At 46.2% G+C, this 24,913-nt stretch overlaps 7 protein-coding genes across 7 annotated transcripts; 4 read left to right on the forward strand and 3 right to left on the reverse strand.

Moving 5' to 3' along the window:
• Window positions 1-2,157: 2,157 nt before the first annotated feature.
• LOC131293368 (uncharacterized) lies at window positions 2,158-3,660 on the reverse strand. Its single transcript, XM_058321447.1, has one exon. The coding sequence runs from the start codon at window positions 3,658-3,660 to the stop codon at window positions 2,158-2,160; it is 1,503 nt and encodes a 500-aa protein (XP_058177430.1).
• A 4,114-nt stretch (window positions 3,661-7,774) lies between these two features.
• LOC131289805 (ethanolaminephosphotransferase 1) lies at window positions 7,775-10,908 on the reverse strand. The gene is made up of 6 exons (XM_058319138.1): window positions 10,275-10,908; window positions 9,731-9,799; window positions 8,812-9,264; window positions 8,396-8,731; window positions 8,130-8,306; window positions 7,775-8,041 (listed from the first exon to the last, which is right to left on the reverse strand). The coding sequence occupies exons 1-6, from the start codon at window positions 10,329-10,331 to the stop codon at window positions 7,970-7,972; spliced, it is 1,164 nt and encodes a 387-aa protein (XP_058175121.1). The 5' UTR covers window positions 10,332-10,908; the 3' UTR covers window positions 7,775-7,969.
• A 316-nt stretch (window positions 10,909-11,224) lies between these two features.
• Window positions 11,225-13,756, forward strand: LOC131280929 (U3 small nucleolar ribonucleoprotein protein MPP10). Its single transcript, XM_058313481.1, has 4 exons — window positions 11,225-11,433; window positions 11,524-12,115; window positions 12,178-12,997; window positions 13,077-13,756. Exons 1-4 carry the CDS (start codon window positions 11,324-11,326, stop codon window positions 13,667-13,669), a joined length of 2,115 nt encoding a protein of 704 aa, XP_058169464.1. The 5' UTR covers window positions 11,225-11,323; the 3' UTR covers window positions 13,670-13,756.
• A 13-nt stretch (window positions 13,757-13,769) lies between these two features.
• Window positions 13,770-14,958, reverse strand: LOC131291614 (anamorsin homolog). Its single transcript, XM_058321305.1, has 5 exons — window positions 14,788-14,958; window positions 14,521-14,721; window positions 14,242-14,421; window positions 14,037-14,161; window positions 13,770-13,975 (listed from the first exon to the last, which is right to left on the reverse strand). The coding sequence occupies exons 1-5, from the start codon at window positions 14,927-14,929 to the stop codon at window positions 13,862-13,864; spliced, it is 762 nt and encodes a 253-aa protein (XP_058177288.1). The 5' UTR covers window positions 14,930-14,958; the 3' UTR covers window positions 13,770-13,861.
• Window positions 14,959-15,104: 146 nt separating this feature from the next.
• LOC131289574 (protoheme IX farnesyltransferase, mitochondrial) lies at window positions 15,105-17,069 on the forward strand. Its single transcript, XM_058318864.1, has 4 exons — window positions 15,105-15,290; window positions 15,432-15,801; window positions 15,873-16,068; window positions 16,138-17,069. Exons 1-4 carry the CDS (start codon window positions 15,198-15,200, stop codon window positions 16,982-16,984), a joined length of 1,506 nt encoding a protein of 501 aa, XP_058174847.1. The 5' UTR covers window positions 15,105-15,197; the 3' UTR covers window positions 16,985-17,069.
• A 232-nt stretch (window positions 17,070-17,301) lies between these two features.
• LOC131283983 (parafibromin) lies at window positions 17,302-19,716 on the forward strand. The gene is made up of 5 exons (XM_058312835.1): window positions 17,302-17,623; window positions 17,706-18,080; window positions 18,147-18,866; window positions 18,938-19,167; window positions 19,254-19,716. Exons 1-5 carry the CDS (start codon window positions 17,493-17,495, stop codon window positions 19,430-19,432), a joined length of 1,635 nt encoding a protein of 544 aa, XP_058168818.1. The 5' UTR covers window positions 17,302-17,492; the 3' UTR covers window positions 19,433-19,716.
• A 409-nt stretch (window positions 19,717-20,125) lies between these two features.
• LOC131282101 (leukocyte surface antigen CD53-like) lies at window positions 20,126-21,093 on the forward strand. Its single transcript, XM_058311497.1, has 4 exons — window positions 20,126-20,194; window positions 20,262-20,450; window positions 20,520-20,690; window positions 20,761-21,093. The coding sequence occupies exons 1-4, from the start codon at window positions 20,126-20,128 to the stop codon at window positions 21,091-21,093; spliced, it is 762 nt and encodes a 253-aa protein (XP_058167480.1).
• The last annotated feature ends 3,820 nt before the right edge of the window (window positions 21,094-24,913 follow it).

A 24,913-nucleotide genomic window follows, 5' to 3' on the forward strand; every position in this document is an offset into this window, starting at 1 on the left:
CACGACCCGTTCTACCCAGCATTTGACGGGCTATCTCCGGACGCCGAATGTTCGAGGGATTGGCGTACTGCCCACTGCTGGACACGGTCCCAAGTCCCCCATCCCAACGGGTCAGCAGTAGTGGAGGGGCAAGGGAACCGGAAAACCGATCTCCATGGCCGAGAGAAAGCATGATCGCGATCAGGAGCGGGAGAACGATCGAACGGAGAAGAGAACGGAATCCTCCGGCATCCGAACAGGTTACCGATGGGCTCTAGAAAGAAGATCTGTTCCTGAGGAATCTACCTCCCGCCTCTTCCCCGACACCCCTTTCTCCCTGTGGGGACCCTTGCACATCCCACGGGGTCAACGAAACTAACCGTTTTTTGCTGCTTTTTTTCAACTCCTTTCCAACCGTCTTACTTTATCGCTCTCTCTCTCCCTTTCTTCGAGTGTTTATTTTGCTCATCGTGAAAGCTCGCGGCCATCCGCTTTCCCCCGCGGTTTGCCCTCTTCCCTGGCCTTCGCGTCTTCCACGACTGGCCAATGTTGATCTATCATTTGTTTGGGTCTGGACACGGACACGGGATCAAGTGTTTTTGTTTGTGTGTTTTTCCGTATATCTTCCCATCGGATAATTGACACGGTTCGAGCATAGATATGCTAACAGCAGCGGACATAGGTCGCCCGATCCGCCGGAAGTTAACCTGGAATGCCGATGTTCCGTAGCTCCGCAAAGGAAGCAAGCAGTAACCCAACCTTTGATAGCTTGATATTTCGAGTCGGACGGGAAACGTCGAAAGCTGGGATCCGACGGAATAGAGATGGGTTTAAGCACTATTTAAATGATTTAAAAAAATCCCCCCCGGAAGCGCTGTCACGTTCGAACCGTTCGACGCCTCGGGGTGAACGAGGAACGGTACTTTCTTAGGGTTTTTTTTTCACTCTGTGTGTTTGTGTGCTTCTAGCAGTCTATTTGCCGAAGAGAAAGACGATTTCTATTCGTTTCCAGTGGCTTCTAATGATGACATAAAACCTGACACTACAATTGGCCACGCTGGTACAACAAATTGTCAGTAAAACAAACAGAGTTGGGGTTTTCTGAGTTCTTCCACAGGAAGAATACAAAATGCATTCCAAAATCAACGCAATCAAAAAATATTTGCAACTTTGAGGGCGATCCTTCCGACTTTCCAACTGAGGAACCAGAAGAAAAACCCCATCAAAGTGGACCAACTTAAACTTGAAATATTAAAGTGTCTATAGTCCAACTTCTGGCCCCGCCTGCGTATCAAATGCGACATGTGCTCGATAACGACATTCACCGGAAAGTAGGTCGAGGAATATAACGGAATCGCGGACAGCTTGCCGATCGGTCGGTAGATGTTAACCTTTCCTTTTCTCAGTGTTGTTTTTTTTCAGTCATTGCCTTTTTTCTTCCTAAAAAATTTCCTTCACTCTGTCCGCGGTGTATATCTCTGCCAATGTTTCTTTCTCAACTTTTAAAGAACTCTTTCTTCCTTTTCACTAACATCTGAAGAACGCCTCTCATCTCCTGCCTTGGTGGCACTGCACTCCAACTATCCCGTTGGGGCCGGTTTTGATTGCTTGTGACCTGGAACACAAATGATCGTTGCCTCAGTGAAAGTATCCCGCGATCAAATCGCTTCAGCATCATTGCAACACTGGCGTATCAACGAATTCTAATTCTGGCCGGGATGCGTACGGCATTCAATTCGAGGTGGAGTAATCAAATCGGTCAAAAAATACTCTTCCAATCAAATTCCTAGGAATTTGAAGCGTTTATAAAAACCCGTCTGCTTGGATCATTTGATTATGACAATCTTCCGTCTTCGTTTTTTACTACATCATTCAACCATCCTGGAAAGAAGTGGCACGAGCAGTATCTCTCTTTCTCTCTCTATCTCTAGGGAGATCACTAGATTTGTCCAGATTTACTTCGGTCCAGTTTCCTTGGGGAAAGTTTCCTATGTTCAGTCAGATTTATGACACATCACACGACGTTCGGGTTGTAGTAGTATGGCTTTTATTTGGCACGATGGCATCAATAAATAGTACTCAGAGTTTAAGCACGAGCAGATTCGAGTGTGGGGCACGGGACAAAATTGTCCCTTGAAGAGATCTTAACCTAGTCGCTAGAGTAACGTCGGCGGACAGTTACGGTCGCACAAACTGGCACACACCGTAGCTGTCCCGCTTCCGGTCCGGACCGCACTGCTCCTGGGCACCGAGCAACCGCAGCTCGTCCCATCCATCGCCGTCCGGCCGCTGTCGCTGTTCCGCCAAGTCTTCGTAGGGGTCACCGCCGACGGTTCCGTTGTCGTTGCTGCCATCGCCTTCGTCCGGTTGGAGCTGGAGCTGCTTCATGTCGACATCGGGGCGCAACGGTGCGTACTCTAGGCTGTCGAAGGAGGAAGGAAGGTGAGAATGGTTGGCCAGACCTTGGGCGCTACCCTCGTCACCGGTGCTGGTGCGGTGGGGTGCTCGGTTGCCGTGGGTTGGCGGTTCGGTGTCCTCACGGGCACCGTTGGCATTGCGAGGCGCCGGGCGCAGCGGAAGCAGGATCGAAGGCAGTTCGGCCAGCAGCACTGTGGGCAGCTGCCGGTGTTGGGCCCCATCACCGGGAAGGTTGGTTGGGTTTGGTTGTTGGTGGTAGTGGTTAGTGGCACTACTAGCGGCTACTACCAGGGTGTTAGTGTTAGCAAACTCGGGCTCGTCCGCCGTCCCGCGGAGAGCCCGTCCCGAGGTGACGTCGCTCGACGACCGCGCATAGTTACCTGAGGTGACGCTAGGGAAGCGTACCCGACCACTCGACCGTGCCTCGGACGGTTCCACGCTGAAGCGGAAAGATTGCTGCTGCTGCTGGTGCGGTTCCGAGTCGTGGCCTGCTTCGTCGACACTGCGCGCACTGCTCGACAGGTCCACCTTGTACGGCGTGCGTCCCTCGATGAACTCTTCCGCGACGAGCTGGCCCGACCGCTGGTTGCTCTCATCCAGCACGATCACTTCCGGTGTCACCAGACCCTGGGAGGCCTTCTTCTTCGGTGCCCCAGCGTACTGGGCCTTGTTGTTCTTACGCTTTCCGTTCGACTTGCGCGTCTCATGGTGATGGTGATGATGATGGTAGGCGTCCTTCTTCTGCGCGGAACGGGTCAGCAAGTCCAACAGCGACGCACCAGATGACGATCCGGACGGGACGACCACGATGACGAAGTTCTCCAAATCGGCCCGAATGTTGTACTTGCCCTCCTGACGCTGATCGAATGTGATCGTTTTGCGTGGTGGCTTCGTGACCGGTGAGGCGGCGGCTGATGCACCACTCGTCGATGCCACACTCGTCGATGCCACACTGGACGTTGTCACCTCCGTCGTTGTTGTGGATGGTTCCGTTGAGGTGGTCGTACTAGGTTCCACCTCTGAAGAGGCTTTCACCGTAGTGGACTCACTCAGTTGTTCATCGGCAGCCATAAGCAGTTTCACGGGAACAGTGACCAGCTTCTGGTCCGTCGGCACGGTGGGGCTCTCCACCGCCACCGGTTTCGTAGTCTCAACCTCCGCAACGGTGACCACGTTCGTCACCTCATCCTTTCGCACCGTCGGTCCGGCTAGCACGACACTGGCCAACGCCACAAGCACCACGACGTGCGTTAATCGTAGCATCGTCGTATTCAATTCTGATGTCCCAACTTCACGCTGGAATCGATCGTTTCCGTGTTCGTTGCGGGATGGTTCCTTTCTGGTTCAAGTTCAACGAGCGACTGCCCCACGGAGCGGTCGTACTTATCTACGACCAGGTTCGCGAGCATCCTCACCAAGCACCATGGCCATTCGGGAGAGCGCCATTGTGTGAGGGAGACGGGGAGCTAACCGCTCCAAGACGTTCGATCGCAATTGCCCACTATATGCTTCCGCGGAGAGTGGATCGCGCGAGAGGATCATCTGGTGTTTGAAGAAACCAACAAAACATCTTCACGCAAAACGAATCAACCAAAGAAGGGTTACTACTAGCAAATAGAGAAAGAGAGTTCTTCGTTTTGTGAGAAATCGGAAGATGCGCGGCAAGCATTCGCGATCGTACGGAGGAAATCTCGTCGATCGTCGGTGTTCAATATGTATCTGCTTTTTCCTTATTTGTTTGTTTTTCTCAAATAACAACTAAACCGAAACATGGTGTAAACAAACAAATACGCGACCGCGGAATTGAGTTGTGGAGGCCATGGCCGAAAGTCAGGGTCAAGGAAGTAATTGTTAATAAACAGTGTAATTATGCTTTTAAAAAATAAGAAATGTTCAGTGAATCAAAATAAAATATTCATAGCGCACTTTACTGATAAAATACTTAACAATACATATTAAAAAATACAGTAGAATACACGATAAGAATATGTTGAAGCAGATCTTTGGAAAAATTAATATATAAACCTTACAGTATGGTTTAGGTACTTTATCCCTGACAAAGTGATCATGGCACTGGCAGAGAAAAAGATAATGCGCCTGATCCAATTTCATTCGAAAAATCACAGGAATCATAAGAAATCTTCCAGTGCAGTGCACGTGAATGCAAATTTACCATTAACATAACACTTTCGCGCCAGCTTCCTGTTGCGCCCGATTGAAGTGAAACCTTCTGCTCGGCTTTCACGTGCTGCTAACGGTAGTGAGCGTTAAGAAACTTTGTTCAGGACTGCCCGGGTGATGCCCGGCCCTGCAACACGTTCGTTGCATCGTTGAACGGGATTTTGCACAATCATCCTCTAGAACATAACGGCATCGCTGGGTGGTGACGTACTTTGCCGGCCAAACTGGTTCGCGACACGGCGGCGGCGACGGCGCAGTGGAGGAAGCAGCGGCTTCTGGGAAAGAAAGTTGCCACTCGCAACGCTGGAGAAAGGGATTCTGACGAATGATCAACTTTAGGCACAGTGTAAATTAAACGCAGACATAGTGTTATGTAAAAATAAATTTAAAAACGTAAAGTAAACCCACACTAGTTAATATTTTTAGGTAGATCACGTTCTTGTTAACCACCATCAGTAACACTAAAAAGTTTCACCATTCCACGAATATTTACATTTGATCAACATTGAGATGTGCGAACCGTTTCACCTTTCAAGGGTTTAAAACATATGAAGTTCCGGCCTTGATAGCAGATTTCGCCAGACTCTCTGCCATCTAGCCTTGTTTTGATTAGCAATGCTAATGCCCATCGAACCCCTATTGGAGGACAGTTTTATTAACTGCTCCTTAATTGACTCACTAATGGCGTTTCGTGCGTTTTCGGAAGAAACCCAAATTTAAACAGACTTTTCGCAAGTCTCAATTAATTTAAACTCAATTTCCTTTATTGATTTGATTTAAAACTGGACAACTGGAACATAGATCGTACGGAACACTCAATTGTTATGTTTCTTTAGTACAACATTAACGAAACGCTGGATCGGTACTGGAATCGAGCTTGGTTTGGAAACGAACGACCTTGGAACGGTCGAACTAAGCCACATAAAACCTAAACGAGTACTAGTTGTTTTGGTAGCAATTGGGATGTTGTTTACCGGAAGCAGCAGCATCGGTATCAGATGTTTTATCGTCAAAAAAAAAACCTAAACGTGCCTGTCCTACGTAGTAAGTCTGTGTTTTGAAGAAGTTTTGGTGATTATTAGTCGCACTTATATACGTATAAATATCCTTACTGCAATGTTTTAGCGTCTGTCGTGTGGCTGTATATACTGAGTACTAGCTATACATTTAGATTTTGATTTGATTTTTCCTTGACAGCTATATTAAATCAATCGACACCAATTCCTGACTTGTTTCCATTTTACCATTCCTTCGCCCTCCATTGTTGCGCGTCTGCATATTCCAACGTTTCCAAACTCTTCACTTCCAGCGCATCATTTAGAATTCGTGCTCTTAAACTAGTGTGTTAAGGGAAACTAATCGTTGTCGTTAAACAGCTCGGATAATAAATATTCTAATTATGAAGCGTTTGTGTAGCCTTTCGTGTAGCCGACGGTGAACTAAGTTAAAAATTAATCGAGCCTTTTGGCAAACGAGACATAACACATTGTATGGCACTCGTGTAAAGTAGAATGAGTAAATGGGTGGAGTAGTGAAGTGTGCGAATGTACGCAATCCTAAATTGTAATTTTGGTGACTATTTTCGTGCAGTTAATCTTTCTTTTCCTATCGGAGGATCGAAAATTACTTGCTCACATGTGATGCTTGTTTAATAATTTTGAATTTCCGAAGCTGAGTTTTCAACCAAACCAAAAAAGCCAACATATTTGTCCGCCTGTTAGCTTTGTGTGTTACACGTTATTGTCCTTGTTTTGCCCCTGTTTGCCCTGGGGCACACTGTTAACATGTGTGCAACAAGTTAGGGTGTTCGCTTCAGTTCAACCGTTTACTAGTGCGACTCCGAACGCGCCCTATGTTTTCAGTTGTGATGCTGCACACAATAATTCAGCGAATTCTACGTTCGAATGTGGTGGTGGTGGTGGTGGTGGGCGGTTGTAAAAATGCAAAAGGCGCGATCATGCAAAAAACTCTGTACAAATATATGTCCACTGGCATAAAATTACGTAAATATCTGGGGTCAGCATCACTTACATCGACGTAAACATATTCAAATATCTTTTCTCCTTTTTGCCCCACATCCCAACCAGACGGCCATAGTGTAATACAATTGGTTATTAGTTTGGAACCGGACCCGTGCCTGACTGTCTTCGTCTGTGTGGATCCATTTATACCAGCCCGTACGAGATCAAACACGTTCACTTTCATAGCATATGTATTTTCTTACACAGGAAATATATACATTATTAATGCCTCTAAGAATGTGAGCCAAAGTTAGTTAATAAGGAAGAGTTAATCAATAAAAATACGAAAGACGAAACACCTACGCGCACGCTGGGGAAATGGAACGCTAGCATAATACGAACGAGTGCGTTCTGTGGTTTCCCCAGGCGACATCTTTGGATAAACGGATGCCCTACTATCGGAAGGTCAAGTAGAAACACATGCTTGGAGTAAATGTGCAAATTCGTTTGCTTTGAGACGTACCAGTCCGGGGAGGGTGAGTTCGTGTGATGTGACGAGAATGCGGCAGGTGAAGCTTAGATTGTGTGTAAACAATATTTTAAAAAGGAAGAGAGTAGCACTTGTTTATCATTAGTTGTGGTAGACATAGATTTCTAAATTGAAATTGATTAATACCTGCAAAGAGCTATCAGCGCATCTTTTAAGAAGCCGACATTAGCAGACTAGGAACCGGGATTCGATCGGATTTGTTTATCTTCCCTTACCGAACGCTTCCTTTGCAATCGATATGGTTTTACGTATGCTTCACAATTCTTCATGCTAGTTATTTTGGTTTCGCTATAACTTCCTATGAAACCTGGAAGTACGAGAGGTGTTACAGGCGGAGCTTCGTATTCAAGACTGCTCCATAGTTGAAGATCGCTAGAAACTGTAGCTGATCAATGGTGGCATTTTATCATGTATGCAATCAGAATCAGTAGTGATATAAATAGGTAGAGTATAGTTGGGCACCTTGACGCGACGCTGTTCGAGAAGTGTGTTTTGCGAAAGCATTATTAGCATAATTCAAGCAAAGTTGCTGTCCTTCCATTAGTTACAACACAACTTGAATCACAATGCACAGGAAAATCCGAACCGAAAACGCAAGTTAGAGGTAGAAAAATGCATGCAAATGTAGAGAGAACAATTGGCAGCGATAGTCAACGCGTGTACACACATACATGATTGTATGATCCTCGGTTTTTTCCCCAGGGATTAAAGACAAGGATCTAAGAGAGCGCTTGTCCTGCTGCCGATGCGGTAGATGAGTGTGTGTCCGTCGGTTGATAGGCTGTTGGCTGACAAATTGACGTTACTTTTGGTTGGTTTGTCGTTCTGCTCCTCCTCCTCCTCCCCGCCGCACAAACTAGACAGCACACAGAAGCGGATCCTACTCTTTGGATTCGCTACGTTTCGATACCAGGAAGCATCGTCGGTTGAAGTGTTTGCACATTTCCTGAACCTGGCAATGGAAAGGAGGAAAAATGAAAAGGCTCACTCCACTGTCCCGAACGCCGATGCTTTGGGTTGCTCGGAAGCTTTACACTTACCACCCCGGTTCCGTAGTGCCAGTGAGCAAGGGAAGAACCGATCACCAGCATGTAGAGCAGTGGCCTTTCGAGAAGCGGCATAGTGAGACTTAAAACTATAGCACAGCAAAGCACACCCGTTAACCAGTTGAATGTTTCCGCGATGGTGTTAGACATTTGCGACACAATCAACCGACACTGGGGAGAATAAAAAAAAAGAAGGGGAATTGGTTAGCCAATGATTGTTTGCGAAACCCTTGGGAGAGAAACAAATCAGTTATACTTACACTAATGTTGCTAAAAATGGTTCCCGTCATGATATAGACGGCACGGGGGTCACGATTCATGATGTCACTCGGTGAAACAAACACCCACAGCAGGCAAACGAACATAAAAGAACCGTACGTGAACAGGGGGCGCATCGCTTCCTTCATGGTGCGCATCTTTCCGGTGCGATCCTTGTACGATCGGTACATATTGTACACTACCACCGGAAGGTTGGACATGGCGCTCACGTGCAAGCTCAGCTCCATCAGCTGGCCGGCCGAAATGCCCCATGGGAGTGCCACTTTCCACAGCTGGTACCCGAACTTCCACGTGGCCAAATACATCAGCACCGAGCCCTGGAAGAATAAATAACAAGCGGTTGTAGAAGTATTATCTGGCGACATAAATGTGGCATGCCAATTTAATTTCTACTTACCCACATCCCTAGATCGTACCCCCATGGCAAGTACAGCACACCGGTATTGTACTTTTCCCAGTGCGATAGGTAAAAGTTGAAGAAGATAGTCCACATGATGTAGTACATGCGTATCGGCGGCACGGACGTTGGTCCACGTCCAAAAATACTGTACAGGCAGGCCGGTATGAAAAAGGCAGAATAGGAATCGAGCCCATGATCAAACAGCTCCCCGAGCGGGCCAGACAGTTTGATTCTTCGCGCCTGCTTCCCGTCGATACCGTCGAGCGTGTAGGCGAGGAAGATGTTTACCGCCGCCAGCGCCCAGAACCAGTTCGGCACCGGGGTCGTATCCTCCAGTTCCGTGCTGGCCCAGAAACCCCAGTCATACCAGGAGAGCATCACAAAGTTGGCGACGGTAAAGAGGAACCCGGCGAACGTCATCAGATTCGGTGCGATCCATTTTGGGAAATACTAACAACGAAAGTAATGCAGGTGTTTAATAGATGGCATAATTCGATTTCCTACGGCTAAATTTGTTACGGCTATCGGTTTTGCGTTCGATACTGGCCGGAATGGGGAAACTTTTCTAACGTAAAACGAAACGACAAAGGAAGGAAGAATCTTATCAGCTTCGAATGGTGTGAAGGTAGCCACTGGGAGAAGAGTAAGGGTTTTAGGTGTATGATGCAATCATATTTTTTCTATTTTTTCGGGGAAAAGGAAATGGAGAGTTTGGGTATTTTTTGTGTGTGGCAATTGTACGGGTGGCGGGAAACGATAAGACAAGACAGCCATGCCGGACATACCGAATCAATGATAAGAAACTATATAGATTTCACGGGAAGGTCTCGGCCCCAAACGACCCATCGTCGTAACAGTCGCAATTGAACTTAAATTTATGGAGCGTAATAAACCGGAAACCATTTTCAATGCTTACCTCTACGAGCCAATTCCAAAACGGATGCATAATGTAAATACTGAGTGGCGATGTATCCTTAGCATTGTACTGAAATAAAAAGTAAAAACAAATTAAATGGTTGCGTTAAAATGTATAACGTTATCTTCCCATTACTTCTTTCAAATACACCATTACCCTTCGAATAATTGAGATGGTTACAATGTTATGCGTTTTAGTTTGAAACATAATACCACCTCCTTTAACATTTGGCGCAAAGGTTCTTCTTCGCCAGGAATAATAGAACATAAGCAATTGAAAATGTTCACTAAAAATAGACGGCAGAAAACATAGAAATACATTTCGTGCAAGGACGACGTTTGGTCGATATATCGTGCACAAGGATCCTGTGACGCGTGTCCTGCAGATTGCCTGTGTTATTACGCTTGGTACAACAAATACTTTGTACGATTTCGTGCTTGTTCGTTCGGAAGGGTAATAATAAATTTGGTTCAAACATTCGGTCTAACAGTGGCAGAAAGCTAGGAATTAAGGTGTTCTTATATAACATTCAATTAACTGTTACCTTATAATTATCGAACCCGGCTAGATGTTCCTTGGTAAGGTACCCGTCGTCACCCATGGTTGGCTAGCACGCACGGATATTGCCTCGGAAAGGGGTTAATTAGTAAATCGTGCTGGTTAATCTACACCCCTTTTCGCTTCGTTCCAAATGCCCGGCACTGGGCTACTAGGACCTTGATTTAGCTCGGTGCTCGTCTGTGTGAAAAACTACCGACAATGCCTAGTAGCTGCTCTCTAATCCACCATTTGGTTTGACTATGCCGACGGATCTGCTTTCCGTTAGCTTCGAGACTAAACTGCCCCCGGGCGCCGAAGGAACACAAACGCGGAGCACCGAACGTTTTACCGGCTGAAAGCGCACCTCTTCCACACAACAGCACACCCGATAAGCACACGCGCTTGCAAATACCCTTCTTCTCACCACCTTCGTGCGGCTTTTCCGATACACATTTCAGGCCGCTGCTTCGCCGGCGCGGATCGGGTGCCCAGTCGATGGGAACGAAACACGGCCGATGCTCTGTGGAGCTACGCAGTGCAATATGTACCGGAGGAAACCATGCAGCATGCAAAATTCTTCGATTTTTTCCAATGCTTCGAACTGCCTCGCCGAATCACACCTTTTCCGCGGTTCCTCGGCGTTTGCGATTCCATTCTTTGACAGTATTTGACAGCGATAGAAGTTTTGACAATTTGCCCTAAATGTCAAATAAAACGAATTTTTTTAATCGGATTTTTAATTAATTTATGCGTAGTTGTTTGCACTTTCGTGCTATTTTAACGTTAAGAAATTAATTCAATTTTGTTCAGTGGTATGCTTTACTCTAAGTTAAGAAATTAAAAGGTTAAGTATTTTTCTTTAATCCCGCCACCGCATATTGCCCGCCGATTGTGAGCCGGTTTATTTACAAAGAAACGTCAAAACAAAAACAACGTGTTTTCGTTTCTCACAAGTGTAAAATGTGCACAGACCGGTTGCGCTGCTAGAAGTGTAGAAAACTAGCTAAATTGTGTTGATATATTCGTTCTTTTGATAAATCTTTCCTACACAAAATGGTCAAGTCAATAGTTTTAACTCCAAAGGCGTCCAAGAAAGAGTTGAGCCTGGAAGCTTGTCTGAATCGGTTCCGCAAGCACACCAAGCGACCAGAGGTTTTCCTAAAGTAAGTAATACCCGATAAGTAATGATAAACGTGGTCTGGCCAGAGATGTTTAACATTATAACTCATCTGGTTTACATCTTTCTTCATCAGATTACAAACGCAACTATCAAACGATCTTAAGTCACTGCTCAAAACGGTGTACGATCATGGGACAAAAACAGGATTCAACAAAAGCAACGATGCACCATACCTGGACGAGTTGGTCACCGAGCAGATGGACGAGGAACAGATCTGGCAACAGCTTGAGCTCAAGAACGAGTACTTCGTCGACCAGGACCTGAAGAAAACTTCGGAAATTCTGTCGAAAAAGGAAAAGGCCCTGCAGCTTAACTTCAGCACCGAAACTAAATCCGACTATGGCTCGGATGAGGATCGGTCTGCAGATGAGGAAGAAGATTCGGCAGGTGAAAATGGAATCGAACAGGAGTCAGGAAAAAAGAAAATGAATGGAGTATCATCGAAGAAAACGAAAAAGGTGGAAAAGTCGAAAAAGTCGAAAAAGGGAAAAAAGGAGAAAAAGTCAAAAGCTAAGGGTTCGATCGTTGATGATCGGTTCTTCAGGCTGGATGATATGGCCAAGTTTTTGGATGAAGAAGATGAACGCGAACGGCGTCGACAACATGGATTGGGCGAAAAGAATCCACTGATCGAGATCGACTATTTCGACGAGCATGCGGCTGAAGTATGTACACATTTTCTTCTGCGTTTTCCCCAATACAACCTAATACATTTGCATTTCCACAGGATGATGATGATGAAGATGCGGCTGCAATGAAATATTCGGACTTTTTCGATGATGACGATGATGAAGAGGACGACGAAGACGACGAGGATGGTGAGAACGAAGAAGAAGAAGATGATTATGGCAGCGAAGGTATCGAAGACGAAGAGGACGATGAAGCGAGTGAAGCAGGAATGAATCAGGAAGATGATGAAGAAGAAAGTGATATGGAGCAAGATGAAGATACTACCGAAAATGTCGCTGAAGAGGAAGAACTATCCGATGAGGCGGCGGTAGAGCGCAACCGAAAACTGCGTTATGACATCTACAAAAGCCAAGGGGGTATACCGTTGGAAGAGAAAGAAAAACCCAAGAAGGTTACGTTTGAACAACCGGAATCAAGTGACAGTGAGGACGATAAAGCCGATAAATCAAACGGACCAAAATCCTCGTTCGAGCTTCGCCAGGAAAAATTGGATGAAAAAATTTCCAAAATGGAACAGAAACTGCTGAAGGAAAAGCCTTGGCAGTTGAAGGGTGAAATTTCTGCCGAAACTCGCCCTCAAAACTCCCTGCTCGAGGAGATACTGCAGTTTGAAAACACGTCGCGCCCGGTGCCCATCATCTCCGAGGAGACGACCATGAAGTTGGAGGATATCATAAAGCAGCGGATAAAAAATAAGGCGTTTGATGATGTGGAGCGCAAAGTGCGACCACCGGATAACCCGCGCGAGTACCGCAAGCAGTTGGTGTTGGATGGAGAGAAGAGCAAGGAATCGCTTGCGCAAGTGTACGAGCAGGACTATCTGAAGCAGTTGGAACAGGCAAACCCGGATGCAGCCGGTAGGTGTATCATAAACGTTTTGTAATATGCGCATTTTTATTTTTTTTTTCCTAACGCTTCTTACCACATGTTTCGTAGATCAACCAGAAGAAGAACCGAAGGAGCATAAGGAGATTCGGAGGATGATGAAAACACTTTTGGCACAGCTCGATGCCCTGTCCAACTTCCACTACACGCCACGACCGGCCGTACCGGAGCTAAAGATTCTAACTAACACACCAGCTATCAGCATGGAAGAAGTGGCACCGGTGGCGGCGAGCGATGCCACCCTGTTGGCACCCGAAGAGGTCCACAGGCGTCCGAAAGGTGATGTCATGTCGAAGGAAGAACGTACCAAGACGAAACAAAATCGCGAACGGCGGTTGAAAAAACGTTTCCAGAAGGAAAAGTTCCGGCGCGAGGCCGAGCAGGAACAAAAGCAGCTGGCAAAGGCCGACAGCAGCAGCTCGAAGCAAAACCGTACCCTACAGACGTCGCTGCTGAAAAAGGTGACGCAAGCGAAGAACGTACAACAGATGACGGAGACCACGGGTCCAGCGAAAACTTCCACTGCTTTCTTCTCCCAGCTGCAGGATGAAGTACGCACGCATGTGAAAGAGAAAGCGCAGGGTAACGATAAAAAGAAGAAACAAAAGGCAGACAATTTGCAAGCTGCCAGCTTGAAACTATAATGGAGATACTTTAAATGCAGGAAACAAAAATACAAGTTTGGAAAGTACGAACATTGTAGCGGTTATCATTGATGATTAGAAATCTCACAGAAAGTTTATAGTAAACACCAGTAGTATTTATTAACTGTCTTATCACGCTTACATACTCGAACCCTTTAATACGTTCTGCTTACTCATGCTTTAAAGAACACTTTAGATATCCGCCTGCATTTGAGTATCGGTAAGAACGATTTTCTCACCCGGTTTGAACGCTGGCATTCCGAGGTAAGGACAAGTTGCACAACGGAATGCATCTCCCAGGTAACACTGCAGTAGAAAGGAAATAAATAGGAACGAGTTTTCCACGAAGTAAATTGTAAACACTTACGCTTCCACAGGACGATTTAGGTGATGGATCCGTAATAGCTTTTCCTTTCGCTTCCGCGTCCAGTTCTTCCGCAAGCCCGCATGAACAATCTTTGCATGCCTTTCTTTTGCCCGTCGTTCCACAAACTTTAAACAATGGGAAGAAAATGTATACGTTCACGTATCAACTATTCCACCCGAAATATGCACTTCATGCTGTGACTCACCTCTGAGGGATTCTTCCGTTGGTTTGGCTTTATCTTCCTCATCCAGGAGTTCTTCATCGTCGATGCGCTCCTCCTCCTCATCGGCGTCCAACTTCCATACCGCGGCGACCTTCGATTTGCTAGCGAAAGAAAGCTTCGCAGCTGATCCCACTTCGTAGCTCGGTTTCTCGGCCACATACACTACCGTCAGAGGGAGGGGGGAGGAGAAAAACCATCAGAAATTGTGGTTTTGCGATAACAGCAGCTACCCGGTGTACATTCCCCGATGAGATCGTTTACCTTTGTTGTCCGATGCAGTGATGTTGATAAATCCAGCAAGCAGCAGATTAGAACGTGCCAATTCGGCGTTCGCCGTCGTATCATCCTTGAACACCGCTTTACCCTTGGGTTTGAGTAGCTTCACTAGGTGTGTGATGAGCGTGGAATTACCGGTGGAAACGTTGGCTAAGATTACATCGAATTGGGACCCTCCGTATTCCGCTGCGCAAACAAAGTCAAACAGAGATGTTAGTTGTGCGTACTGCGAGCGATTCTTCCAGAACTTACCGAGTTGCAGACGTTCCACATTTTCCACATTAACCTTTACCTTAGGAATGGACTTAATGTCGTTGACTTCCTTTTCAATTTCGCCACCCACCGCTCCACTCCACAGGTAGAGAACGTGATTATTTTCCTGCACGAAATTCATGTTTACCAAGAACGTCCTTCTTCGATGAGTTTGCTTGTTCAACTAAACACCAATGACAGATGGATGCCGACGTTTGGTTACGTCAAACTGACAGCTTCGTTCACGTGCGGCAAATTTTCACTCCACGATCAATATCAAAACAGTGTGCAGTCGGGGGTTTTCACGAGTCGGACGATGAACTAAGAATCACGGTTCAAGTGTAGTTTCCTTGATTTTCGAGTTTAATCCCCCCAAAAGATGCTCCCAGCGGGTTGCCCAGTGTAAAGTGATGCATAAATTTCTCGCAAACGGTCGGTTATGGGGCGAACTAGTACGCAACGCCGGTTCCAACCGACCTCCGTTTGCCTTTTGCACTCGGCTGGTACGTTACCGAGGGAAGGATGGTGTTGTTTTGATTGTGTAATCAATCGATTCGGAAGCAGTGTGTGATGTGACGAGATTACCTTGAAAACGGTGTGCTATTCTTGGTTAAACGGTGTTTTTTTCTTATGTCTGTCCTCAGCACGGCAATGGCAACCCCTCTGCGGTTCATGTGTCCTCCATCAACATCAGGAACCTGCACCGGGGAAGTAATGACGATTCGTCGCAGTATAACGGCGGTGGGTCACCTAAAGTTGCTACGATGCAACGGCCGGTTGCGGTACCGCTTGCCGTTCCACTGCCCGGCGTATCCTCGGGAGTGGACGCAAAGGCGCTTGTTGGGGAAATTAGCAAATCAGTCGGACTAGCAGCCGGAAGCATAGCAAAAATCAATCCGGTTCCTTTGATTGGCGATGAATCGAAGGAGCCGGTGGTTGCCTCGGTGACCTCGCTGCCCGGATTCAAACGCTTGATACACCACTACCTGATGCTGTCGAAGATTCGTCTAACGTGTAGGTATCATGCGGCACAGTTCCCTATTTGCTTTGATAAAAAATAGATGATATCATTTTACTTGTTGCAGCCCTCGTGGTCTTAACAACAATGGCCGGATATGCGATGGCTCCGGGATCATTCGAGTTGGGGACATTCTTGCTTTGCTCTGTCGGAACAACGCTCGTCTCGGGTGCAGCCAATTCGATCAACCAGGTCATTGAAACATCATTCGATGCACAAATGGCCCGAACGCGGAACCGTGTGCTTGTGAAGGGATATTTATCGTAAGTTTTCAGTTGATGTTTCGGCTTCTTACGTCTACATGGAATTTGATTATTTTCATTTCTTTTTAGTCGATTGCATGCGGTGGGCTTTGCCCTTGGTGCCAGTACGGTCGGGTGCAGCATGCTGTACTTCGGTGTAAATGAAATGACGGCACTCCTGGGCGCTGCCAATTTGATTCTTTATACCAGCATCTATACGCCGATGAAACGATACAGTATTCTGAACACGTGGGTAGGGTCGGTTGTCGGTGCGATACCTCCCCTGATGGGATGGGCGGCTTGCACGGGTGGAGACCTCGGAGCTGGCGCATGGATTCTTGCCGGTTTGCTCTACTGCTGGCAGTTTCCTCACTTCAATGCTCTGTCCTGGAACATTCGACCAGAGTACTTGAAGGCCGGGTACAAAATGATGGCCAACTCGCATCCGGCTCTTTGCACTCGTGTGTCCCTTCGGCATACCGGATTCATCGCGGGCCTATCGTGCCTAGCTCCCGTGCTAGACGTGACGAACGTTTGGTTTGCCCTGGAGACACTGCCATTGAACGCGTACTTCGCTTATCTGGCTTGGGATTTCCATCAGAAGGCCGACAGTAAAAGTTCCCGTAAGCTGTTCCGCTTTTCGCTACTACATTTACCCCTGCTGATGGGTTTGTTCCTACTGAACAAAAAGAACTGGCTATTCGGCGAGGATAAGAGTGAACAGATTGAGCTAACCAGCGCAGGAGCAAACGCAAGCATCAGCGAAGTGTTTGTGAGCGGCCGGGAAGCGAAGGAAAATGAGGGCCAGTACCTTGTACCAAATATCGTAGCTGAAATTGGGGCTTCACCTGCCCCGGGTAGCATTAAAGCGATTGAAGATAATCTTCTATCGAACGTGGCCACGGTTCTACCAACGGCAAGTAAACAAAAGTTATGAAGTGGGTTTACGTTACGTAACGGCAAGGTATCTGTACAAACAAAATAGATCGATAAAGTGATATAGAAGGATGTTAAATAAATTAAGTCCCTCGACGAAAAGAAATGAGTTGTTTTCTTTCGATGGTGCATAGTATAATGTAATTATATTGAATTTAAATACAGTTTAAATCACAGTCATCCACGCGAGTACACGGTTTACGCTACTGTTGTTGCTTTTTCTAATTTCCATTGACATGATGCTTTCACCGGTTTAAGCGTTTACACCTGCGGTTTACAAGCCAACAGCCAAACGTCAAAATATTCGCCAGGAAAATAGAAGCGAGTCGTGGATGTGTACTTTTTTGTAGAAACTATTTAGATCAATTTTAGTGCTCAGGATCGCCCGCCGATCATCGCGTTTTGTGTGGCTCTGCAGCAACCGAAACTGCCGATAAAGATTTGTTGTGCGCAGCGGAGCAGCAGCGTGAATTTGTGTACAGAAAGTCAACAGAAGCAACACCACAGCCATGGCCGATCCGCTGAGTTTACTGCGGCAGTACAACATCAACAAGAAGGAAATTATCGAACGCGATGGCCAAATCATATTTGGCGAGTTTAGCTGGCCAAAGAACGTGAAGACCAACTATTTGAAATACGGGTTAGTACGGTTGGCGACGGCTGCGAGTCAGCGCCTTGTTCGTGGGTCGGAGGCTAAACTTCCACGGTGTGTTTGTTTACAGTTCCGGCAAGAAGGGTGCACCGAAGGAGTACTACACATTGGAGTGTTTGTTGTACATTCTCAAGAATGTGGGTCTTCAGCACTCGGTGTACGTTCGACAGGCGGCCGCCGAGGACATACCGGCCGTCAATCGTCCCGATCGAAAGGAATTGTTGCAATATCTCAATGGCGAAACGAACACCTGCGCCAGCATCGACAAGAGCGCTCCGCTGGAGATTCCGACGCAGATCAAGCGTCCGGCGGAGTCGGATGGGTTGGACAGTCTGGCGAAAAAGGCACGCTACGAGGACACCCAAGTGCAGAAGGTGAAGGAGCAACTGGCCGCTCGGTTGGATGTAAATAAGAAGGAAGCTTCGGTCAACATAGATAACATAAAGTGAGTATACCGTTAGTAGCGTTGATGGTAGGGTAGTTGATGATTTATAATATGCGTTTCTTTAAGATCTCTTTCGGACACGATGTCTGTGGAAAAGATTGCCGCAATCAAAGCCAAACGTTTGGCAAACAAAAAGGTCACGATCAAACGCACAGATAACGACGATGCCATGGGTGTGGGACCGGATTTGCGGGCTATTTTGGATTTTGATGTAGACTCGACGAAGGACATCATTAGCCGGGAGCGGCAATGGCGTACGCGAACTACCATCCTACAGAGCAACGGAAAAATATTCGCCAAAAATATCTTCGCCATACTGCAGAGTATTAAGAACCGCGAGGAAGGTCGAGGACGTCCACAAGCACCGCCGGTCAAGCTGCCAGAACCACCGCGTGTCATCCGACCGCAACCCCAACCGACCCAGTACAATCGATACGATCAGGAACGGTTCAATCGGCAAAAGGAAGAAACGGAAGGCTTCAAGATCGATACCATGGGTACCTACCACGGTATGTCGCTGAAGCTCGTGACGCAGGGATCGGCCGGTCAGAACAAGGCCGCCCAGCAGAACAGCCTAAACAACAATAGCAGCAACAGTAACAACAACCTTTCGGGCAATCTTCCTCCCGGTCGACCGAAGGAACTCATCTCAACGGCACAGGCCAGGCTGTTGGCGCAAAATACGCCAAACAAGCGGACGTCCCGTACACCCATCATTATCATACCGGCCGCAACGACCAGCTTGATCACGATGTACAACGCAAGAGATGTGCTGCAAGAGTTAAAGTACGCTATACGGAAAAAAGAAAGGTTGTGTTGGGTAGGGATTATTTTTTAAATTTCCCCCAATTTTTTAGGTTCGTCACAACTGAGGAAAAGAAGCGATCCGGTGGTGCGCGTGATAATGAGGTGCTGATTCAGCGCCAGAAAGCCGGTAACCTAACCGTACCCTATCGGGTGATCGATAACCCTACGAAGCTGACGGCGCACGATTGGAACCGTGTGGTGGCTGTCTTTGTCATGGGACCGGCTTGGCAGTTCAAGGGTTGGCCATGGGATGGAAATCCCGTAGAAATATTTTCAAAGAGTAAGCACACCAGACGCACAATTGATATTAATTGATGGAGTATACTAATGCGCCATTTGGCCTCTTTTCTTGCTTATACTTGCCAGTTGCCGCGTTCCACTTACGGTACGACGATCTCAAGCTGGACGCAAACGTGGCCAAATGGGCCGTGACGGTGTTAAACATTTCGCGAACAAAACGCCATCTGGACAAGGCCTGTCTGATGGCATTCTGGGAAAAGTTGGACCTCTACATGACCAAGTACAAACCGGAGCTTCGATTCTAGGCGGGTCACCGGAGTATAGTACCAACTGGTTACATGGTGATTAGACCTGCTCATCTTTTTTTTACGTCTTCATTTCTTCCACCTCTACGATCGTACCGATCCGAACGGAAAGCGGTGATTTCACAGAATAACATAATAAAAAGGTTAGGCAATCTTTTAATAGATTATTCTATGCCGCGTACGGCGATGCGTACCTTACACCAGAAAGAATTCTACATTATGGCCCTCGTGTGTATCTATTAGAAAGTTACAAAATTCAATAAACGATCTTTTTAAGTACAACACCTACCCGGAAACGGAATGAACTCTTGGCGTCAGAGAAGAGCAACTGCGAATACTATGGACATAAACATGACAAATACGGTGCGAAAAACCAATTTCGCCACCAGCAACCAAAACACGATTCTGATAAATTTGATCCACTGGGGAGGCTTAAGATGTCGATTACGATAAGTGTTCCATTTGGAGATAGAGCAAGATAAAATACAAAGCGCTAGACCAGCGTGCGATAATCTACTTTTTGTCAATCTACCTTCGGACGACTTGGCGACTGCATGGAAGAACTGTGTACGTACATTTTTGGTGAAACGGATAAGGAAAATTCGCGACTGGTCTAATACGCAGTTTAAAATAGTTTCATCGTTGTAGGCTGTAGTTGGTTTCCGTCAGACGTGTATCAATTGAAAACTAAAAATGCATGCCGCTAGAAAACCGCTCAACATGATCAAATATTTGATTTTGATGCTTACGTTCATGTGCGTGGTAAGTTTGATCCGCGATCGTGGATATCGTGTTCTTGGTAATAATCGTTTATTCTATGCCAACGAAGGTCATCGAAATCATTCAAATCGTCGTCGGGGCCGTCCTGCACCGCCTTTTCACGACGTACACGGTCTTCATAGACAACGACTTTGTGCGGGCAACGCACTTCCTGATAGCGGTCGGTATCATACTGGTATTTTTGTCGATTTTCGGCATTGCTGGTATCATGTTTGAGAATGTGGCAATGATATTTTTGGTCAGTATTACTCATGTGTACAAATGGTGTTTTTCTAACTTTTTAATGGCAATTCTTCATGTTTTTTAGTACGCCGGAATTTTCAGTTTGGTAGTGATTCTAGAAATAGTCCTTGCTGCTGGTGCTTTCTCGATGACAAGCCGAGTGGATAGCATGCTGCACCGCCGAATGAATCACGTCATACAACGGTTCCATACGGATAGTTTCATGCGTGCGAGCTTTAATCACATGCAGAACACGGTACTACACAAAAGAGTGAATTCTTTCGATTCTACTTCGCTAACTCATGCCTTCCAATGGTACATTGCAGATGAACTGCTGTGGTATCAATTCTCTCAATGATTGGCCATTGTTTCATCCTGAGCGGGACCTTCCGCTCTCCTGCTGCAACCGGATGGACGAAGGATTCTGCATGCCGCACGAGCGAGGCTGCCATGCGCCGATGTCGGATTTTATTGGATCGCGCATTCAAATGATCGCAACCGGAACGACAATCATCATTGTATTTCAGGTCGTCTGCATTATTACTGCCATCATCATGGGTGCCCGTTTGTCGGTGTATAAGCGCCAAATGCGTGCGCTCAGCTCGAACGGTCCCTTACCGGTGCCGGAGCCCATTATGACCGAAAAGCCGAAATATTGATGTGGATAAAGTTAAAAGTTTTTCGAATGTTAGGCGACAAATCAGGAATAATAAGCCATAACTGATCATAATTTTACCATGAAGGAATATTTAAATTATTCAAATCCGAACAGTCGACTTTCGGGATTTGAAATTCGCTTGGAATCGACGAAGGAATCCTAACGAACGTTTTCTATAGAAATACAGCGATCTTGATCAATTCTATAGACACTAAATCATAAAAAAAACGCTAAATTAGCTAGCAAGTTTTGCACATCAATATAAGTTTTGATGGCAGTTTTTAGTACGTTCCCAAAAAAGTCTTCGTAAATTCTGTGCTTGATCGATATTTACTTACACCAACGAGCCGAGTCCAGAGCAACAAATTCAAAAGCTACAGAGTAAGAAAAAAAAGAACAGGTTTTGGTAAGTAAGATAAAGTATAAAATCTTGCACATAGTAAATATACACATCAGATGTTTTACCATGTTGAACGCTAACTGTGGCCTCAGTGTGTGTAGTATATCAACCTTGTGCATGCATCATTCTGCATCAACCCTGCACTAATGTCAACGTGTGACAGATGTGACAACGGTATGAGACAGGAACTAAAGCTTGTCAAGTGCAGAGGGCATTCATGTTCCGACGATCGACAGAGAAAGACACGATATTACAATCTGGCGACGAGGATTTTGGAAAGGTGAGAAAAGAAAAATGAAGGTATACGATAATATAGAAGTAGCCAGGGAGAAAAATTGTCTATGGCATCACGGAAATGACAGTGGTAACGCGAATAGAGATAAATTCAAGCGCAGCATTGTTCAAGCGCAGTGGAAAGAAGTGGCTGTGAATTGTAAAAAAGGTGTGCTCCATTGTTCTGTTCGAGAGCTGGAAGCTATTCAAATGATTCCCAGAACAGTCGTGAAGGCAAGAATTCAGTCGCTGGAGGGGAGGATTGGCGGAAACTTTGGTGTTTCTCCAGAACAATTGCGAGAATTGAAGATAGAATTCTCCATGTATTAGTAGATTTCGGCGGAAACGAGCGTGTTTCCCCAGAAAAGGAGATCGCGAGAATTCGGAAGTGAGATTCTCCATGTTTGGGTAGTTGATCGGCGGAAACTTAAGTGTTTCTCCAGAATAATCGCGAGAATTGAAGATAGAATTCTCCATGTATTAGTAGATTTCGGCGGAAACGAGCGTGTTTCCCCAGAAGAGAAGATCGCGAGAATTCGGGAGTGAGATTCTCCATGTTTGGGTAGTTGAACGGCGGAAACTTAAGTGTTTCTCCAGAATAATCGCGAGAATTGAAGATAGAATTCTCCATGTATTAGTAGATTTCGGCGGAAACGAGCGTGTTTCCCCAGAAGAGGAGATCGCGAGAATTCGGAAGTGAGATTCTCCATGTTTGGGTAGTTGATCGGCGGAAACTTAAGTGTTTCTCCAGAATAATCGCGAGAATTGAAGATAGAATTCTCCATGTATTAGTAGATTTCGGCGGAAACGAACGTGTTTCCCCAGAAGAGGAGATCGCGAGAATTCGGAAGTGAGATTCTCCATGTTTGGGTAGTTGATCGGCGGAAACTTAAGTGTTTCTCCAGAATGGACGCGAGAATTGAAGATTGAATTCTCCATGTATTAGGAAATTTCGGCGGAAACGAACGTGTTTCCACAGAAGAGGAGATTGAGAGAATTCGAAAGCGGAATTCTCTATGCTGGAGTAGTCGATTGGCGGAAACTTTAGTGTTTCTCCAGAAAGCGTGGAATTGCGAGAAATTGAGGTTAGTAGTCGATTCGGCATGCGTTCGCAGAACATGCATCATTGTGAGAATCAGAGGTTGGAATTTCCAAGTGGAATGGAGACCGGAGAAAGGAATTCGTGGATTATTGGTTGGAATTGGTATTGGGGAAAATAGTTGGTCATATTCCCCACAGAAAATTAAGTTGTTTTGTTGTGTTTGCAAGACGCAAGGCCAGTGCCAGCATTCCGGTGTGACCGGATCGAAACCGGCAAACTTGCCATGGAATGGAAGGAATGGAAGGAAGCATTAGAGTGCTTTTTCGCGGCGTACGATATACACGGCCAGTCGGAAAAGAGAGCCAAGCTCCTACATCTCGGAGGACCTGCACTGCAACATGTGTTCCGAAACTTGAAAGACTATGATCACGTTCCGTTAGTGATGTTGGAACCACAATGGTATAATGACGCGATAGAAAAACTAGACGAGTTTTTCGCACCTCATCATCAAGCCACAACAGAACGACGAAATCTTCGTTTGATGAAGCAAAAATCAGGAGAACGGTTCGCGGATTTTTTGATCCGGCTAAAGCAACAAGTGTCTCAGTGTGGATTTGAGAGGTATGGTTCCGAGGTATGTTCCGTCTTGCGTGACATCTACTTAATCGATGCGGTGGTTGAAGGATGCTCCTCAAATGAAGTCCGACGCAGAATTTTGCTGAGAGATTTGCCTTTCTCAGAACTTGAGGTTTTAGGAATCGCACAACAATGTGTGGATCAGCAAATATTGGAGATGAAAACGGGACCACCTCCTGAAAAAGTTTTTAAAATAGAGCAAGGACGCTCGAAGGAGAACTCTAGATCAAGAGACACATATCTGGCGGGAACAAGACAAGCAAATGCCAAGCGAAATATAAACGCTTGTTACAACTGTGGTAAGCTTGGACATTTTGCCGCCTCACCTGTTTGCCCGGCTCGGGGAAAGGAATGTCAAAACTGCAATTAGGTCATTTCGAACAGATGTGCCGGAAGCCAAAACTGCCGACGGAAAAAGGCTCAAAGAGGCGCATCCGAACAATTGAGTTATCACCAAACGCGAAACAAGTGAAAGCAGATTCTGATGAGCCTGACCCAAAAGTTTACTACGCGTTCTACTCGGGGAATGAATCGAATGTCATAACGTGTGTGATTGGAGGAATTCCTTAGGAAATGCTGGTTGATTCCGGTGCAGACGCCAATTTGGTAAATGGCAAGATGTGGAACATACTGAAGGATAAGAAGGTTGAAGTGGTCTCGTCAACGAAAGGGAGTTCTAAGATTCTGCGAGCTTATGGAAGCCAAACCCCACTCAAAATTCTAGGAGCATTCGTAGCGGAGATTGCGGTTGGAGAACAACGGATCCAAGCAGAGTTTCTGGTTGTAGACGGAGGACAGCGTTGTTTATTAGGAGATAAGACTGCTAAACAGTTGAGGGTGCTGAAAGTTGGAATTAATATAAACAACGTGCAAGGATGTCCGTTCCCGAAAATGAATGGCATAAAAGCTAAGATCCAGATGAACCCGCAAATGGCCCCAGTGTATCAGCCGATGCGACGAATTCCTGTGCCATTGGAAGCCGCAGTCGACCGTAAGTTGGACGATTTATTAAAACGAGATATAATTGAGATTAAGAGATGACCAACAACGTGGGTATCACCACTGGTCGTAGTTGGGAAGTCGAATGGGGAGCCTCGTTTGTGTCTCGATCTGCGCAGAGTTAACGAAGCAGTCTTAAGGGAACATCATCCAATGCCTTCAGTAGATGATTACTTGGCCAAGTCAGGACGTGGGAGGTTGTGGAGCAAGTTAGATATCAAAGAAGCATTCCTGCAGATAGAGTTAGAGGAAGATTCGAGAGACGCGACAACTTTTATAACACGACGTGGTTTGTACCGATTCAAGCGTCTGCCATTTGGGTTGGTAACAGCCCCAGAGCTATTCCAAAAAGCAATGGATGAGACCCTAACCGGTTGTGATGGAACAGTTTGGTATCTGCATGACGTGTTGATTGAAGGACAACATTTGCAGGAACACGATAGCCGATTGGAAAAGGTTCTAAGTCGATTG

Source organism: Anopheles ziemanni, chromosome 2 (assembly GCF_943734765.1).
Source record: "Anopheles ziemanni chromosome 2, idAnoZiCoDA_A2_x.2, whole genome shotgun sequence".
Taxonomy (NCBI): Eukaryota; Metazoa; Arthropoda; class Insecta; order Diptera; family Culicidae; genus Anopheles; species Anopheles ziemanni.